The sequence below is a fragment of the Salmo salar genome, chromosome 15 (genome assembly GCF_965601325.2).
Source record: "Salmo salar chromosome 15, fSalSal1, whole genome shotgun sequence".
NCBI classification, from domain to species: domain Eukaryota; kingdom Metazoa; phylum Chordata; class Actinopteri; order Salmoniformes; family Salmonidae; genus Salmo; species Salmo salar.
In genome coordinates, this window is record NC_138305.1 from 97,109,121 (window position 1) to 97,128,349 (window position 19,229).

General features: G+C 44.3%; 1 protein-coding gene across 1 annotated transcript in view; it reads left to right on the forward strand.

The window, feature by feature from the left end:
- Positions 1 to 1,326: 1,326 nt before the first annotated feature.
- The window catches only part of LOC106572591 (arf-GAP with GTPase, ANK repeat and PH domain-containing protein 2), a 28,842-nt gene continuing 10,939 nt past the window's right edge, over positions 1,327 to 19,229 (forward strand). The window contains exons 1-4 of the mRNA XM_014146913.3: positions 1,327 to 1,700; positions 17,004 to 17,062; positions 17,233 to 17,320; positions 17,420 to 17,505. Of these exons, the coding sequence (XP_014002388.1) occupies positions 1,538 to 1,700; positions 17,004 to 17,062; positions 17,233 to 17,320; positions 17,420 to 17,505 (396 nt within the window). The 5' untranslated portion in view covers positions 1,327 to 1,537. The remainder of the gene's footprint in view (positions 1,701 to 17,003; positions 17,063 to 17,232; positions 17,321 to 17,419; positions 17,506 to 19,229) is intronic.

A 19,229-nucleotide genomic window follows, 5' to 3' on the forward strand; every position in this document is an offset into this window, starting at 1 on the left:
AAAAAGCTAGCCTTGGCTTTTCTAACTGCCTGTGTATATTGGTTTCTAACTTCCCTGAAAAGTTGTATATCACGGGGGCTGTTCGATGCTAATGCAGAACGCCACAGGATGTTTTTGTGTTGGTTAAGGGCAGTCAGGTCTGGAGAGAACCAAGGGCTATATCTTTTCCTGGTTCTAAATTTCTTGAATGGGGCATGCTTATTTAAGCATTTAAAAATAACCAGGCATCCTCTACTGAAGGGATGAGGTCAATATCCTTCCAGGATACCCCAGCCAGGTCGATTAGAAAAGCCTGCTCGCTGAAGTGTTTTAGGGAGCGTTTGACAGTGATGCAGGCAATGAGGCAATGATCGCTGAGATCTTGGTTGAAAACAGCAGAGGTGTATTTAGAGGGCAAGTTGGTTAGGATGATATCTATGAGGGTGCCAGTGCTTACGGCTTTGGGGTGGTACCTGGTAGGTTCATTGATAATTTGTGTGAGATTGAGGGCATCAAGCTTAGATTGTAGGATGGCTGGGGTGTTAAGCATGTCCCAGTTTAGGTCACCTAGCAGCACAAGCTCTGAAGATAGATGGGGGGCAATCAGTTCATATATGGTGTCCAGAGCACAGCTGGGAGCAGAAGGTGGTCTATAGCAGGTGGCAACAGTGAGAGACTTGTTTTTAGAGAGGTGGATTTTTAAAAGTAGTTCAAATTGTTTGGGTACAGACCTGGATAGTAGGACAGAACTCTGCCGGCTATCTCCGCAGTAGATTGCAACACCACCCCCTTTGGCCGTTATATCTTGTCTGAAAATGTTGTAGTTAGGGATGGAGATTTCAGAGCTTTTGGTGGTCTTCCTAAGCCAGGATTCAGACACGGCTAGGACATCCGGGTTGGAAGAGTGTGCTAAAGCATGAACCTGAACATGAACCTACTATCCATCACTGTGATTGACATTATGAGCCATGACACCCCATTTCAGATCCAAGCCTCACCATCTAGGGACAGAGGCTCTTGTTATTTCAAATCAAATACATTTTTATTTGTCACATGCGCCGAATACAACAGGTATGAATGCTTGAAATGCTTACTTACAAGCCGTTAACCAACAATGCAGTCCTATTGTTAATACATGTAGCTCAATAAACACCAACAGTTTATGTACATATTATACATGAAATTGTATAATCATATAAATTCTAAACATTGTTGAGAAAATAGAGTGATTTTTGAATCAGCCGTAGGGACCTTTACAATGTGTAGGCTAGCCCTGGTGCACAGAAGACTCTCCTTTAACAAAAAGCAAGCAACCACACAGTAAAAAATATCGTTTGAAATAAGGAAGTGATTTCAAAGCTGTCAGAGGAAATTGAAAAACGTTGCAATGAGAGCTCTGGTGTCCTGCGATCTAAACTATTGAGTGTAACCTTCTCTTGGAGTATATTTTTTTGCATTTTAACGGAATGAACAGTTGTGTAATGAAAAAGAGAGGAGTTCAAATGGGCTGAAGCAACTGGATTATTTAACCAGTTTATTTCAATCTACATACTTCAAGATGAATAGCAGCAATAAATTGTCTCAGTCAAGTGCCATAAGAGCAGAGGTAAAACGACACGAATCCGTTCAGAACACAATCAAGAAACTGTTTAAGCAGTTTGACAGGGTAGGTGATCAGCAGCTCCGCTCTGGCCTTAAGGTTTACCTCCACAGTTTTCAAGGTAAGCTCTCCTCTCATTACAACACGGGCAAGCTGTGTTTCAATTGAAACTAGAATATTCAATTTTCAATTGCTGTGACCTATACCATGGTGTTACTGAACTGAACTTGTCATATAGCATTCACACGTGATTTATGCAGTTTTATGTTGTAAATGAGTTTCTAGCTATGCTCCCTCTTGTTTTCGATTAGCCAATGTGAGGTATTTTTTAGCCCATTTACTATAGTACAGTTGCTTAGTGGTCCAGTTTGTTTGTACCTTGTGAGTGTATTAGAAAAAACAACTGACTTCAGATCATGATCAGATCAACCTCTTGTAGCTTCCTGTGTTTGACTGAGGTTGTGACTCTTTCTTCCACACATCCTCTCTATCAGTTCAGTGACAACACTTTTAACTAACCTGTCTCTGTGGTCATTGCCATGGCAGCAGGTTTGTTCAACCCAGAACTCTGGGCTTCTAGCCTACTTCCTGTCTGTCTGCCACTCTTCTTATTTTTCTGTTGCTCTCAAAGCCATTTCCTCTCAGACCAGGACAGTTTCTCAGCACCATAGTTTGCATGCGAATTGTGTCGCTTTTGTCACTTCCTTCATCCGGCCTCCCACAGTTGTTTAGTTATTTTCTTGACTTCACAGAGACTCAATGTATTACTCTCATCCTCATTCTCGTTGTTTGTCTCTGTTTAACAAGTGAATGAGATTAAATTGCATAAAGTAATTGGTTAACCATTGCTATGTGGATCATGAATGTATGATTTAATAAAGGAGAGCTAGTCACTCTTCCGTTTGACTGATGAGACAAAAGTCACTAGAATAGTTGAGAGCCACTGGTGCTTTACTACTCTGTGTCTGCGTCCCAAATGGGACCCTATTTTCTTCATACTGCACATTTTATTATTATTTAACTAGGCAAGTCAGTTAAGAACACATTCTTATTTACAATGATGGCCTACCCAGCCATACCCAGACAGCCCTGGGACAATTGTGCACCGCACTATTGGACTCCCAATCACAACCAGATGTGATAGAGCCTGGAATCAAACCAAGAACTGTAGTGACACCTCTTGCACTGAGATGCATTGCCTTAGACTGCTGCGCCACTCTGGAGCCTTTGTTCCTTCTAGTATTTCTATTTCTTTCTATTGCCCTCCCACAACCACTCCCCCACCCATCCCCAACCAAAGGTGTCACCCCCTCAAAATGCTGCAAATATTTACACAAATAAGATAAGACCTGGAGGAAAAAATAAAGTGTGTAGGGCTATGGTCGAAAGTAGTGCAAATGTATAGGGAATAGTGTGCCATTTGGGACACAGAACTATGTGTTGACACGTTTTGAGTAGATGTGTATGATCTGCCAGACCTCTGCATGGCCTTAGAAATATATGCCTAATATACATTCAAACATTTATTTTACATACAGTGCCTTCAGAAAGTATTCACACACCTTGACTTTTTCCACATTTTGTTGTGTTACAGCCTGAATTAAAAATGTATTAAATTGAGATGTTGTGTCTCTGGCCTACACACAATACCCCATAATGTTTATCGACATTTTTACAAAGTAAATAAAAAAAAACTGAAATGTCTTGAGTCAATAAGTATTCAACTCCTTTGTTATGGCAAGCCTAAATAAGTTCAGGATTTAAAATGTGCTTAAGAAGTCACGTAATAAGCTGCATGGACTCACTCTGTGTGCAATAATAGTGTTTAACATGATTTAGAATGACTACCTCATCTCTGTAACCCACACATACAATTATCTGTAAGGTCCCTCAGTCGAGCAGTGAATTTCAAACACTGATTCAACCACAAAGACCAGGGAGGTTTTCCAATGCCTCGCAAAGAAGGGCACATATTGGTAGATGGGTAAAAAAAAAGCAAACACTGAATATTCCTTTGAGGATGGTGAAGTTGTTTACACTGTGGATGGTGTATCAATACACCCAGTCACTACAAAGATACAGATGTCCTTCCTAGCTCAGTTGCCAAAGAGGAAGGAAATCGCTCAGTGATTTCACCATGAGGCCAATGGTGACTTTATAACAGTTACAGAGTTTAATGGTTGTGATAGGAGAAAACTGAGGATGGATCAGCAACATTGTAGTTACTCCACAATACAAATCTAAATGACAGAGTGAAAAAAAGGAAGCCTGTACAGAATAAAAATATTCCAAAACATGCCTCCTGTTTGCAATAAGGAACTAAAGTAAAACTGGAAGAAAATGTGGCAAAGAAATTAACTTCATGTCCTGAATACAGTTATGTTTGGAGCAAATCCAACACAACACAACACTGAGTACCACTCTTCATATTTTCAAGCTTAGAATTGGCTGCATCATGTTGTGGCTATGCTTGTCATCTGCAAGGACTAGGGAGATTTTTTGAACAAAAATAAACGGAATCGAGCTAAGAACAGGCAAAATCCTAGAGGAAATCCTGGTTCAGTCTGGTTTCCAACAGACACTGGGAGACAAATTCACCTTTCAGCAGAACAATAACCTAAAACACAAGGCCAAATATACACTGGAGTTGCTTACTAAGATGACATTGAATGTTTCTGAGTGGCTTAGATACAGTTTTGACTTAAATCGGCTTAAAAATCTATGAAAATACTTGAAAATGTCTGTCTAGCAATGGCAATGATCAACAACCAAGTTGACAGAGCTTGAAGAATTATTTAAAGAATAATGTGCAAATATTGTACAATCCAGGTGCGCAAAGCTCTTAGAGACTTACCCAGAAAAAGTCATAGCTGTAAATGCTGCCAGTGGTGATTCTATCATGTATTGACTCAGGGATGTGATGACTTCAATACATTTGCAAAAATGTCAAAAAACATGTTTTCACTTCGTCATTATGGGGAATTGTGTGTAGATGGGTGAGAAAAAAAGTATATTTAATCCGTTTTGAATTCAGACAGTAACACAACAAAATGTGAAACGAGTCTAAGGATATGAATACTTTCTGAAGGCACTGTAATTCATAAGTTTGGCTATCAAAAGTTCAATGGCAGCCATGATCAAAGAATGTCCATCTCAGATGGATACCATTTGGGATGCTTACATAGTGTGGAGTACACTGGTGGAAAGAGGGGCGTTTCTGTTAGGAATTGAATGCTAGTCGAATGAATGGGGAGAAGAAGTGATGCTCCAGGGTGCAGAATGAAGCCATTTGAATTGGGATCTGTCACATACAGCAGCTCTGTTCACTTCAGCATGCCAAGAGGGTGGGAGATATATGTAGAGAAAACTAATTAAAGAGGACCAGGGATGGTTCACAGCAAAGATGAAATAATATGAAAAATCACAGCCTGAACACTGCTGTCTGTCAGTGTCCATCTGACTCTCTCTCTCTCTCTCTCTCTCTCTCTCTCTCTCTCTCTCTCTCTCTCTCTTTCTCTGTGTGTGTGTGCACGTGTGTGAGACAGGGAGAGAGAGCGAGAGAGAAAAAGAGAGAGGGGAGCGCACACATCTCTGATATTTCTTGCCTTGTGCAACTGGATTCTTCCATCTCAAATCTGTGGGTGTCTATATCAGATTCATTAGATTAATCAAGAAACAGAACAGAAATATACATAAACCTCTTGCACGTGAGTAATTCAACACAAAAAAATGGATTATATGGACACACGGCAGTTGTTCCTGTTTTAGATGTTCTGCAAGATGTTTACACATAAATTGACCTGCTCTCCAAAAACAATATGTTGCATTAGTCGCATGAATTCACTTCCCCTGTGTTTGAGACTGTAGTCATGTTATTTCTAGGTTGCGTTTCCCCCCTGTAACTGAAACGCTGTCAGAATCTTTTGTATTCCGTGTGGTCATGGCTCCCTCAGCGACAGTGAGAGGGTAGAGGGAGGGAGAGTAGGGGGGAGAAAGGTGGGTAGTCAGATGTTGTGTATTAGGATGTCAGCAGGGAGAGACTGAGATTTCTAGTGTATGTGAAGATTCTAAACATATACAACCCTCGCAAAACTGTTCGTAGACAACAGGTTTTAACAAAGGAAACCCATAAAATGTGTGTAGAAAAAATATGAAATGTGTCATAGAGATGTATTACGACATTAATGAGTCTATTATAGAACATTTTATTTTGATTTTTTCTTGTAATGAATTTAGCTTGAAATGATCTTTTTGATGTCGATTATGTTCTCACCTTCTCACACTGCTAATGAACACATCCTGTATGTGGTATAGATGCTACAGATCAGCACATTCACACAGGGATCGTCACTCACATACACACACGCAGACACACACACACACGCTGACAGACACACACACACACACACACACACACACACACACACACACACACACACACACACACACACACACACACACACACACACACACACACACACACACAGAGATCCTTTGGTAAAAGAGTATGAGAGGAGCAAGGACAATTGTTCACCCACTGGAGCTGGGAAGATCCTAGCACCTTAGTAACAAGCCAGATCAGCATCTTGAGTAAAGCCTGAGGGGGAAGCTGATGATAACCATAACACTGAGTGGCTGTGATGACAGATCTTCAGACAGCTGTGGTATAAAAAGAACAGACAAGGTAGAGGAGAATGTGAAGTCAGTCTCTATTTTTCTTCCTCTCCACTCGCCCTTGTTCTGTTCCACTGTCACTCTTCATTACCCTCTCTACACCTCCTTCCTCTTTCATTATTCTCTCGTCCCCTCTCTCTCTTTCTCTCTCTCTGATCTTTCTTCCTTTGGTGTGTCTTTCCTTCCTTCTTGCACCAGCTTGTTTCTGTGCTTTATCACCAGCCCTTTTTACTTTCGTTTCTTGAATCTTAATTTTTTTTAGAATCTTTGTTTTTTGTAATCTTAATTTTTATTTTATTATCAAAGTTCACATTTTACAATCATAATAGTTCATATACAGTGGGGGGAAAAAGTATTTGATCCACTGCTGATTTTGTACATTTGCCCACTGACAAAGAAAGGATCAGTCTATAATTTTAATGGTAGGTTTATTTGAACAGTGAGAGACAGAATAACAACAAAAATATCCAGAAAAACGCATGTCAAAAATGTTATGAATTGATTTGCATTTTAATGAGGGAAATAAGTATTTGACCCCTCTCAATCAGAAAGATTTCTGGCTCCCAGGTGTCTTTTATACAGGTAACGAGCTGAGATTAGGAGCTCCTAACTGCAGCTTGTTACCTGTAAAAAAGACACCTGTCAACAGAAGCAATCAATCAATCAGATTCCAAACTCTCCACCATGGCCAAGACTAAAGAGCTCTCCAAGGATGTCAGGGACAAGATTGTAGACCTACACAAGGCTGGAATGGGCTACAAGACCATCGCCAAGCAGCTTGGTGAGAAGGTGACAACATTTGGTGCGATTATTCACAAATGGAAGAAACACAAAAGAACTGTCAATATTCCTCGGCCTGGGGCTCCATGCAAGATCTCACCTCGTGGAGTTGCAATGATCATGAGAACGGTGAGGAATCAGCCCAGAACTACACGGGAGGATCTTGTCAATGATCTCAAGGCAGCTGGGGCCATAGTCACCAAGAAAACAATTGGTAACACACTACGCCGTGAAGGACTGAAATCCTGCAGCGCCCGCAAGGTCCCCCTGCTAAAGAATACATATACATGCCCGTCTGAAGTTTGCCAATGAACATCTGAATGACTCAGAGGACAACTGGTGAAAGTGTTGTGGTCAGATGAGACCAAAATGGAGCTCTTTGACATCAACTCAACTCGCCGTGTTTGGAAGAGGAGGAATGCTGCCTATGACCCCAAGAACACCATCTCCACCGTCAAACATGGAGGTGGAAACATTATGCTTTGGGGGTGTTTTTCTGCTAAGGGGACAGGACAACTTCACCGCATCAAAGGGACGATGGACGGGGCCATGTACCGTCAAATCTTGGGTGAGAACCTCCTTCACTCAGCCAGGGCATTGAAAATGGGTCGTGGATGGGTATTCCAGTATGACAATGACCCAAAACACACGGCCAAGGCAACAAAGGAGTGGCTCAAGAAGAAGCACATTAAGGTCCTGGAGTGGCCTAGCCAGTCTCCAGACCTTAATCCCATAGAAAATCTGTGTAGGGAGCTGAAGGTTCGAGTTGCCAAACGTCAGCATCGAAACCTTAATTAATGACTTGGAGAAGATCTGTAAAGAGGAGTGGGACAAAATCCCTCCTGAGATGTGTGCAAACCTGGTGGCCAACTACAAGAAACGTCTGACCTCTGTGATTGCCAACAAGGGTTTTGCCACCAAGTACTAAGTCATGTTTTGCAGAGGGGTCAAATACTTATTTCCCTCATTAAAATGCAAATCATTTTATAACATTTTTGACATGCGTTTTTCAGGATTTTTTTGTTGTTATTCTGTCTCTCACTGTTCAAATAAACCTACTATTAAAAGTATAGACTGATCATTTCTTTGTAAGTGGGCAAATGTACAAAATCAGCAGGGGATCAAATACTTTTTTCCCCCACTGTAAATGCAATTCAGTTTTCACATCAATACTGTAACGTCTGCTTCCAACTCACACTCACAAACACGTAGATCCCCTGAAAGCAGCTCATTTTCCAGCCCACTTTCCAGCTCACACTCTCAAACACATAGATCCCCTGAACGCAGCTCACTTCCCAGATTTCAATCACCTGAATTCTGATCACCTGTTCACACACCTGTATGTCATTACCACTTAGTTCAGTACTTTGCACCCTGTCATTGTGAGGTATTGTTTGTTTTTGTACACATTCTAGTCAGAGCGCTGTTTATTTCCATATTAGTCCTCCTGTGTATCATAGGTTTTGGCGGTCCTCACTAACGGCGCCTTTTTGACTATTCCCTGCCTGTACTTTTGCCTATCGGATTTCCTGTCATCAATATCTTGCCTGATCTCCCGGACTACGGTACTAGCCTTTTCCCTGCCTGTACTGTTGCCTTTGGACCCCCTGTGTATGACCTTCTGCCTGCCCCTGGACCCAGCTACCTGCCTCCTCCTGTGTATGACCTTCTGCCTGCTCCTGGACCCAGCTACCTGCCTCCTCCTGTGGTCCTTTACTAATAAACACCTGCTGCGCCCTGCGCTTGAAACCAGCTCTCTGTCTCCCATTGTATTCATTACAAATACATGGGTTCATTATGACATAATATGGTTTACAGATTTAATAGTCCTTTCCTCTACACCTCATCACCTCCCTCTTCACAACAAGGAGAGAGCGTGAGAGCAAGAGCGAGAGAGAGGGTGATGGGTGGGGAGGAGCAATGAAGAGCTGGGACAGTGCGCAGTCTGCATGCTGAGAGGCAGAGAGGTAAAAAAAGAGAGAGAGAGAGGGGAAGAAGAGAAACAGGGTTTTCCTTCTCTGTTTGGTTTGGCACTCACACAAGAAGGGGATCTAGAGGAGGGCTTGAGAAGATTCTCTCTCCGTTTCCATACTCTCAGGTACCAGCTGTGCGACTGGGTTTTGGACTCATGTCATACCTGTTGTCTGTATAGCAGAAAGATTCAGAGCCAGGGATGTTCATTGTTCATTGCAGAGGCTTGGCTCAGCCACACAGACTGGTGGCTCTATTGACATGCCCAATGCCTGACACGATTGAAGGACACAGGAACTGTTGGAAAGAGCCGTGATGGTGGCCGGGCGCTGTGACTCGGTCATGCATCTCCAGATCTCTGCCTGCGATTGGATCCTAGTGGCTTTTTCTTCCTGATCCACATCAAACCTAATCACTGTGCCGTCTGTCTCTCGCTCAGACCTTTCTCTGAGTAGAGGCTGCTGTCAGAACACATGGCTGAAGAGGATAACCCATAGTCTGAACTGCACTCTGTGAGGATATTTTCTGATACCGTTCAACATGGGAGTATTGAAATCCTTCAGATTTTCCTGACACTCTTGATCGACAGTTTCAGTGAAATGGGATTTTTTTCCTTCTGATTTGCATTTTGCATAGAATATGGGACAGGAAGTTGACAGGAAGTAGAACACTATTGGAGATGGGGGAGCGGCAACACAACACAAATAGAATCAAGTTAATAATTGAAACCATATTATACAGCTGATTTTTATACTCACTTTTATCCAGATGTTTTTACTGTAGGATGTTTTAACACAACTGGAACGCTACTGAATGGATTTCAGTCTCTTTTGATATTTGTGGCAGAAGATGGTATTTTTGTACATTGCAACAAAATGAATGGAAGTTTAATTGAAACACTGACAATGGATGACTGGAATCCTACATCTAAAAGCAATGAAGAGGGAGAAGAGGGGAGTGAAGTAAAGGAATAAATACATCTTAGAGCAGGTATAGCAGTTCTGTTGTAATCCCTTGAGGAGATACTTCAGCTCTCTCTCTTCAGCTCCCTCTCTCTCACTTGTTCTCTATCTAGGTTTGCTCCCACCTGCTGTCATATTCTTTTGAGGATTAGGATTTCAAAGCTTGTCAGTCATTCATCCATGTCAGTGTCAGCTCTTTCTGAATGTATCTGTCTATGGTGTGTCTACCGGAGCCTGATCACATGAGCCGAGCCGACACACTGCACCAGGGCACCACCTACCTCATCTCCCTCACCCTGGTTAAGGTAGAGGCTGTGGAAGCGCATGGAGGGGAGCAGGCCAGGTCAATCACCCAGGGGAGGGAGCCTGGGGATGGGTCAGAGAAGGGACAGACCCTGAGTACACAGGAGAACCAGGAAGATGTTTCTGTCCTGGAGGGTGGGAAAGGTAGTGAACTCAAACTAGAGGAGAAGAAATCACCCTTGAGAGACAAGGCAACTTGTGTGCCGATGTTCTTCTCAAAGAAAGTGGCAAGTTATAAGACGGTGACAATGTCATTATCTCCTCCACTGTTGACAATGTGAAGACTGAAATGTTACCGTGTGGAGAAGAATGCAGCAGGGGAGAAAGAGGACAACCAGACAACAACAGTCACCTCAAAAGTAATAACATGCAGCACAACTACACCACAGAGCTGGACACCTGTGGTGGTAGCAGTCGACCCCAACCACACCCCGACCAGGGGCAATATCCCTGTACGCACGCCTGGTCAGGGTCCGGAATCCCTGCTGAATACACACAGCCTGTTGGCCAGCCCGGTGACCAGCCGCCGGGAGCCAAGGGATGTCAAGGACGCCAAGCGAAGCCCCACACCAGCCCAGACCCTGGACTTCAGAGACAGCAGAATCCCAACCTGTTCCCCTGGTCCCAGTCGGGCCTCCTGGGATGAGAGTGGTGAGGGTCGAGGCCAGATCTCAGGGTCAGGGAGGTAGGGATGAAACTGGGGACAGAGCAGGGAAGAGAGAAAGAGGGACTGATGAAGCTGGTGCCAGAGCAGGGAAGAGAGAAAGAGTGACTGATGAAGCTGGGGCCAGAGCAGGGAAGAGAGAAAGAGTGACTGATGAAGCTGGGGCCAGAGCAGGGAAGACAGAAAGAGTGACTGATGAAGCTGGGGCCAGAGCAGGGAAGAGAGAAAGAGTGACTGATGAAGCTGGGGCCAGAGCAGGGAAGAGAGAAAGAGTGACTGATGAAGCTGGTGCCAGAGCAGGGAAGAGAGAAAGAGGGACTGATGAAGCTGGGGACAGAGCAGGGAAGAGAGAAAGAGTGACTAATGAAGCTGGGGACAGAGCAGGGAAGAGAGAAAGAGTGACTGATGAAGCTGGGGACAGAGCAGGGAAGAGAGAAAGAGTGACTAATGAAGCTGGGGACAGAGCAGGGAAGAGAGAAAGAGGGACTGATGAAGCTGGTGCCAGAGCAGGGAAGAGAGAAAGAGTGACTGATGAAGCTGGGGCCAGAGCAGGGAAGAGAGAAAGAGTGACTAATGAAGCTGGGGACAGAGCAGGGAAGAGAGAAAGAGTGACTGATGAAGCTGGGGACGAGCAGGGAAGAGAGAAAGAGTGACTGATAGAGCTAGTACACAGTAGGGAAAAGGAGGAATGGATGCAAAGTGAGACGATCCCAGGATGGGGAGACTGAAGATAAATTCTGCTTCTCTACTTGCTCCTGTCACCCTGGTCCCCAAGCCCCCATGCAGAGGCAACAGCTGTACCCTGGATAACACTGACCCTTAAAGTCAGGCAGAGGACTTCTGTGTGGCCAGAGAGAACATCCAGATACAGCCTGGTCCCCACAATCAGCAGGGACAAAAGGGCTCTGCTCAAGATCGTAAGATGCTCAAGTTCAACAGTGGGATCTTCACCAGTCTCTGTCTCAGCAACCACTTCCTCTAACACAGCAATACACCCCCCTGTCAGCAATATACACAGACAGTCTAGTGAGGAGGAAGGTACAGTAGAACACACACACACACATGCACGGAAAGAAACACACACACATATGCACACACGCACGGAAACACACACACGTAAACACACACAACCTCACTTCTTATACCGCTCTGGGTTGAAATAGGTTACTTAATAAAGAGCAACTGTCTGTTTGCAGTTTTTTCAGCCACCATGTAACAAAAAAGTCAAGAAGGAATCAAACGAGTATTCATTTAATTCTAGTCTAGTCTAGTCTAGTATTTAATCAATATGTAGAGGAATTAATTTGAAATGGAGGGAAAAGAATGAAACCTTCTGAGAGCCTCACATACATTTGATATAGAGCCCATTATAAAATGGATGTCGTGTCTGTGAGGATGAAATTTAAAGCCATGCGTAACTGTAAAAGGATGATACACGATAGTCCTTTTGATCTCTGAGCTGACAATAGAGCTATAATCTCTGAGCTGACAATAGAGCTATAATCTCTGAGCTGACAATAGAGCTATAATCTCTGAGCTGACAATAGAGCTATAATCTCTGAGCTGACAATAGAGCTATAATCTCTGAGTTGACAATAGAGCTATAATCTCTGAGCTGACAATAGAGCTATAATCTCTGAGCTGACAATAGAGATATAATCTCTGAGCTGACAATAGAGCTATAACCTCTGAGCTGACAATAGAGCTATAATCTCTGAGTTGACAATAGAGCACTAATCTCTGAGCTGACAATAGAGCTATAATCTCTGAGCTGACAATAGAGCTATAATCTCTGAGCTGACAATAGAGCTATAATCTCTGAGCTGACAATAGAGCTCTAATCTCTGAGTTTACAATAGAGCTATAATCTCTGAGCTGACAATAGAGCTCTAATCTCTGAGCTGACAATAGAGCTCTAATCTTGGACAGTTCTAATATAATTACCTTCTGAACGGAACGGGGGTGATTTCACGCAGCCTGAAGGGGTATTCTCTCCACAGCGTAGCTACACTGTGTTTGTCCCAAATGACACCCTTTTCCCTATTTAGTGCACTACTTTTGACCAGGGCCATTTGGGTGCACTATATAGGGAATAGGGTGTCATTGGGATATAGACACTGTGTTAACTCTCATAATGATCCTAATTGTTAAAGCCAGAGCTATATATTATGGATGTACTGTATACCGTGCTTCTACACCTGCATTGCTTGCTGTTTGGGGTTTTAGGCTGGGTGTCTGTACAGCACTGAGATATCAGCTGATGTAACAAGGGCTATATAAATACATTTGATTTGATTTGATTTACTACATTGGTTAAAGCACAGGCTGTGCCACCTTGACTATCTGCGATTTTGTGTATTTTTTGGCAATTACAGCTAATATCCGTAATCCATATATTTGATGGTTTGCCTGCCCTGATTGACTATTCCTCCACAAATCTCTCTCTCTCTCTCTCTCTCTCTCTCTCACTCTCTCTCATTCTCGCTCTCTCTCTCTCTTCCCTGCATTTCACATCACCAACCATCAGTCTGACATTCTTAACTGTATAAATAATAAATATGCACTTTTTGGAGAAGTTAATCAAACTTCAAAAGCCCTTGTAGTTTCATCTGCCTCTGGCACATACCATGTATTTCAAGAACAATAACATGGAAACATGAATAATGTCTGTGGAGGGTAGTGACAAGCTGTTTCACTGGTATTGGCTTGCAGCTTGTGTTAATTACTTGATTGCAGTGCTTTTGTGTTTTCTCAATATGAGTATGGGCCTGGAGTGTATAGTATTCATGCTGGTATGTGTTCTGTGTCTAGTCATGTATGGTATGTGTTCTCTCAGGGCAAGAGCAGAATCAGCCTAGCAGGGTCTGGGGAAAAAGGTTTCCATCCGCAACACGGGGGTGCTGTGTGTGTGAGTGAGAGAGAGAGAGAGAGAGAGAGAGAGAGAGAGAGAGACTTCTAATGTTCCCAGGAAGAATAGAAGGGTTCTTTGAATGTCAGTTACACTACAATAGTGTCTTCATACAGTGCAGGGAGAGAGTCTGGATATTTAGCTTTATACATAGTGATTTGTAGGCAGCTGTATAAGGATCATGCTGTCTGATTGCTTTGGCAACATGTCTCATGTGGCCTGGCGCGTAAAGAGCCCTTTGGCTTGAGTTGAATACGTCTCTCTCTCTATGTCACGGGAAGCTGCCTGTGAAAAACACAATTTTGTCATCTCTCTCTTTCTCTGGCCCTATTGTGTCTTCCCTCCTTGTGCATCTGTGTTGGCCTGCATCTTTGAGGAACTGACATCACTGAGTAGTAGACTACTGGCCCTGGTCCCACCACAGCAACACACAGAGTCACTCAACTGCCTGCGGACACAGAGCGTCAGAGGGTGCGGGGGTGTGAGCATCATATTGCATTGGGGGCATCTCTGGCCCAACAGGGACAGTAACAGTGTTGGTGATGTTCCATCCCTGACAGTAACAGTGTTGGTGCTGTTCCATCCCTGACAGTAACAGTGTTGGTGCTGTTCCATCCCTGACCGTGATGGTGTTGGTGCTGTTCCATCCCTGACAGTAACAGTGTTGGTGCTGTTCCATCCCTGACCGTGATGGTGTTGGTGCTGTTTCATCCCTGACAGTAACAGTGTTGGTGCTGTTCCATCCCTGACAGTAACAGTGTTGGTGCTGTTCCATCCCTGACCGTGATGGTGTTGGTGCTGTTCCATCCCTGACAGTAACAGTGTTGGTGCTGTTCCATCCCTGACTGTGACATTGTTGGTGCTGTTCCATCCCTGACCGTGACATTGTTGGTGCTTTTCCATCCCTGACTGTAACAGTGTTGGTGCTGTTCCATCCCTGACAGTAACAGTGTTGGTGCTGTTCCATCCCTGACAGTAACAGTGTTGGTGCTTTTCCATCCCTGACAGTAACAGTGTTGGTGCTGTTCCATCCCTGACAGTAACAGTGTTGGTGCTTTTCCATCCCTGACAGTAACAGTGTTGGTGCTGTTCCATCCCTGACCGTAACAGTGTTGGTGCTTTTCCATCCCTGATAGTGACAGTGTTGGTGCTGTTCCATCCCTGACTGTGACAGTGTTGGTGCTGTTCCATCCCTGACAGTAACAGTGTTGGTGCTTTTCCATCCCTGATAGTGACAGTGTTGGTGCTGTTCCATCCCTGACAGTAACAGTGTTGGTGCTGTTCCATCCCTGACAGTAACAGTGTTGGTGCTGTTCCATCCCTGACAGTAACAGTGTTGGTGCTTTTCCATCCCTGACAGTAACAGTGTTGGTGCTGTTCCATCCCTGACAGTAACAGTGTTGGTGCTGTTCCATCCCTGACCGTGATGGTGTTGGTGCTGTTTCATCCCTGACAGTAACAGTGTTGGTGCTTTTCCATCCCTGACCGTGATGGTGTTGGTGCTGTTTCATCCCTGACAGTAACAGTGTTGGTGCTGTTCCATCCCTGACTGTGACATTGTTGGTGCTGTTCCATCCCTGACAGTAACAGTGTTGGTGCTGTTCCATCCCTGACAGTAACAGTGTTGGTGCTGTTCCATCCCTGACCGTGATGGTGTTGGTGCTGTTTCATCCCTGACAGTAACAGTGTTGGTGCTGTTCCATCCCTGACAGTAACAGTGTTGGTGCTGTTCCATCCCTGACCGTGATGGTGTTGGTGATGTTCCATCCCTGACAGTAACAGTGTTGGTGCTGTTCCATCCCTGACAGTAACAGTGTTGGTGCTGTTCCATCCCTGACCGTGACAGTGTTGGTGCTGTTCCATCCCTGACCGTGATGGTGTTGGTGCTGTTCCATCCCTGACAGTAACAGTGTTGGTGCTGTTTCATCCCTGACAGTAACAGTGTTGGTGCTGTTCCATCCCTGACAGTAACAGTGTTGGTGCTGTTCCATCCCTGACAGTAACAGTGTTGGTGCTGTTCCATCCCTGACAGTAACAGTGTTGGTGATGTTCCATCCCTGACAGTAACAGTGTTGGTGCTGTTCCATCCCTGACAGTAACAGTGTTGGTGCTGTTCCATCCCTGACCGTGATGGTGTTGGTGCTGTTCCATCCCTGACAGTAACAGTGTTGGTGCTGTTCCATCCCTGACAGTAACAGTGTTGGTGCTGTTCCATCCCTGACAGTAACAGTGTTGGTGCTGTTCCATCCCTGACAGTAACAGTGTTGGTGCTGTTCCATCCCTGACTGTGATGGTGTTGGTGCTGTTTCATCCCTGACAGTAACAGTGTTGGTGCTGTTCCATCCCTGACCGTGATGGTGTTGGTGCTGTTTCATCCCTGACAGTAACAGTGTTGGTGCTGTTCCATCCCTGACTGTGACAGTGTTGGTGCTGTTCCATCCCTGACAGTAACAGTGTTGGTGCTTTTCCATCCCTGACCGTGACAGTGTTGGTGCTGTTCCATCCCTGACAGTAACAGTGTTGGTGCTGTTCCATCCCTGACTGTGATGGTGTTGGTGCTGTTCCATCCCTGACAGTAACAGTGTTGGTGCTGTTCCATCCCTGACCGTGACAGTGTTGGTGCAGTTCCATCCCTGACCGTGATGGTGTTGGTGCTGTTCCATCCCTGACTGTGACAGTGTTGGTGCTGTTCCATCCCTGACAGTAACAGTGTTGGTGCTTTTCCATCCCTGACCGTGACAGTGTTGGTGCTGTTCCATCCCTGACAGTAACAGTGTTGGTGCTGTTCCATCCCTGACTGTGATGGTGTTGGTGCTGTTCCATCCCTGACAGTAACAGTGTTGGTGCTGTTCCATCCCTGACAGTAACAGTGTTGGTGCAGTTCCATCCCTGACAGTAACAGTGTTGGTGCAGTTCCATCCCTGACAGTAACAGTGTTGGTGCAGTTCCATCCCTGACAGTAACAGTGTTGGTGCTGTTCCATCCCTGACAGTAACAGTGTTGGTGTTGTTCCATCCCTGACCGTGATGGTGTGTGTGTTCCACTGAGAATGCACAGAGCATTCTACTGCCTAGCGACACAGAAAGTGAAAGTAGTCTGATTGTTGTTCCCGTTGAATTATCAAAATGATGATCTCTCCCTCTGTCCCTTTCTCCCAAACAGCTGCTTGTGCAAATAGTCAAGAGTGGACCCTGAGTCGATCCATCCCTGAGCTCCGTGTGGTAAGACAAAGCATCTTCATTGAAGATGAATTGAAAGAAAAGTTAGATAGAGCTTAATCTCTTTTCACACTCTATTCGAGAAAGCTACCATGAGTGAAGATGTTTGTGTGTGTGTGTGTGTGTGTACAGTAGTCTGTGTGTGTGTTTTCTAACTTCATTAATCTGTGCAGGGGGTGCTGGGAAGTCTTCGGAGTGGCAGGTCAGCGCTGATTAACAGATACATAACAGGCAGTTACATTCCACTAGAGAAGATTGAAGGTAAACATGAAAAACACTTTTGTTGTCCTACCATTTTATCTTTCATAATGGCTCTCTGACACACAATAACTAACCTCTGCTCTGCTGTTCAATTGTCAGGGGGGAGGTATAAGAAGGAGGTGTTGGTAGATGGACAGAGTCATCTATTGCTAATCAGAGAGGAGGCAGGTACTCCTGATGCACAGGTGTGTGTAAATGTACTAGTGTATTTGCTGGAGTGTGTGTACAGTGCTTTCGGAAAGTATTCCGACCCCTTGAGTTATTCCACATTTTGTTACATTACAGCCTTATTCTAAAATGGATAAAATTGTTTTTTCCCCTCACCAATCTACACATAATACCGCATAATGACAAAGCAAAAACAGATTTTTAGAAATTTTTTCAATTGTATAAAAAAAACTGAAATATCACATTTACATAAGTATTTAGACTCTTTACTCAGTACTTTGTTGAAGCACCTTTGGCAGCGATTACAGCCATCGAGTCGTCTTGGGTATGATACTACAAGCTTGGCACACCTGTATTTGGGGAGTTTCTCCCATTCCTCTCTGCAGATCCTCTCAAGCTCTGTCTGGTTGGATGGGGAGCATCGCTGCACAGCTATTTTCAGGTCTCTCCAGAGATGTTCGATCGGGTTCAAGTCCTGGCTCTGGCTGGGCCACTCAAGGACATTCAGAGACTTGTCCCGAAGCCACTCCTGCATTGTCTTGGCTGTGTGCTTTGGGTTGTTGTCCTGTTGTCCAGTTGTCCAATTCTGAGGTCCTGCGCTCTGGAGCAGGTGCTCTGGAGCAAGTTTTCATCAAGCATCTCTCAGTACTTTGCTCCATTCATCTTTCCCTTGATCCTGACTAGTCTCCTAGTCCCCGCCACTGAAAAACATCCTGACAGCATGATGCTGCCACCACCATGCTTCACTGTAGGGATGGTGTCAGGTTTCCTCCAGACGTGATGCTTGGCATTCAGGCCAAAGAGTTCAATCTTGGTTTCATCAGACCAGAGAATCTTGTTTCTCATGGTCTGAGAGTCCTTTAGGTGCCTTTTGGCAAACTCCAAGCATGCTGTCGTGCCTTTTACTGAGGAGTGGCTTCCGTCTGGCCATTCTAACATAATGGCCTGCTTTCCTGGTTAAATAAAGGTTAAATAAAAATAAAACAACTTGATTGGAGTCCACCTGTGGTAAATTCAATTTATTGGACATGATTTGGAAAGGCGCACACCTGTCTTTATAAGGTCACATGTTTGACAGTGCATGTCAGAGTAAAAACCAAGCCATGAGGTCGAAGGAATTGTCCATAGAGCTCCAAGACAGGATTGTATCCAGGCACATATCTGGGGAAGGGTACAAAAAAATTCTGCAGCATTTTAGGTCCCGAAGAACACAGTGGTCTCCATAATTCTTAAATGGAAGAAGTTTAGAACCCCGGCCAAACTGAGCAATCGGGGGAGAAGGGCCTTGGTCAGAGAGGATCTGATCAACGTAAACAGGATGCCCCTGAGCTCAATTTCCAGTCTCATAGCAAAGGATCTGAATACTTGTGTAAATAAGGTATTTGTCACGTCCTGACCAGCAGAGGGAGTAATTGTATTAGTATTTGGTCAGGACGTGGCAGATGGGTATTTGTTTTGTATGGTTCGGGGTGGTGGTTTGTTTAGTAGGTTATTTGATTTATGTATTCCGGGGGGTTTTGGGTTATGTTCTATGTTTGTATTTCTATGTTCTTTCTAGTTCTTTCTATTTCTATGTCTAGGTTTGGGTGTTGGACTCTCAATTGGAGGCAGGTGTTTTTAGTTGCCTCTGATTGAGAGTCCTATATATAGGTATGTGTTTTGTAGTTTGTGGGAGATTGTTCTGTGTATAGCCTTGCGCCTTACCAGCCTGTAGATAGTTGTTGTGTTTCCTTTGTGTACG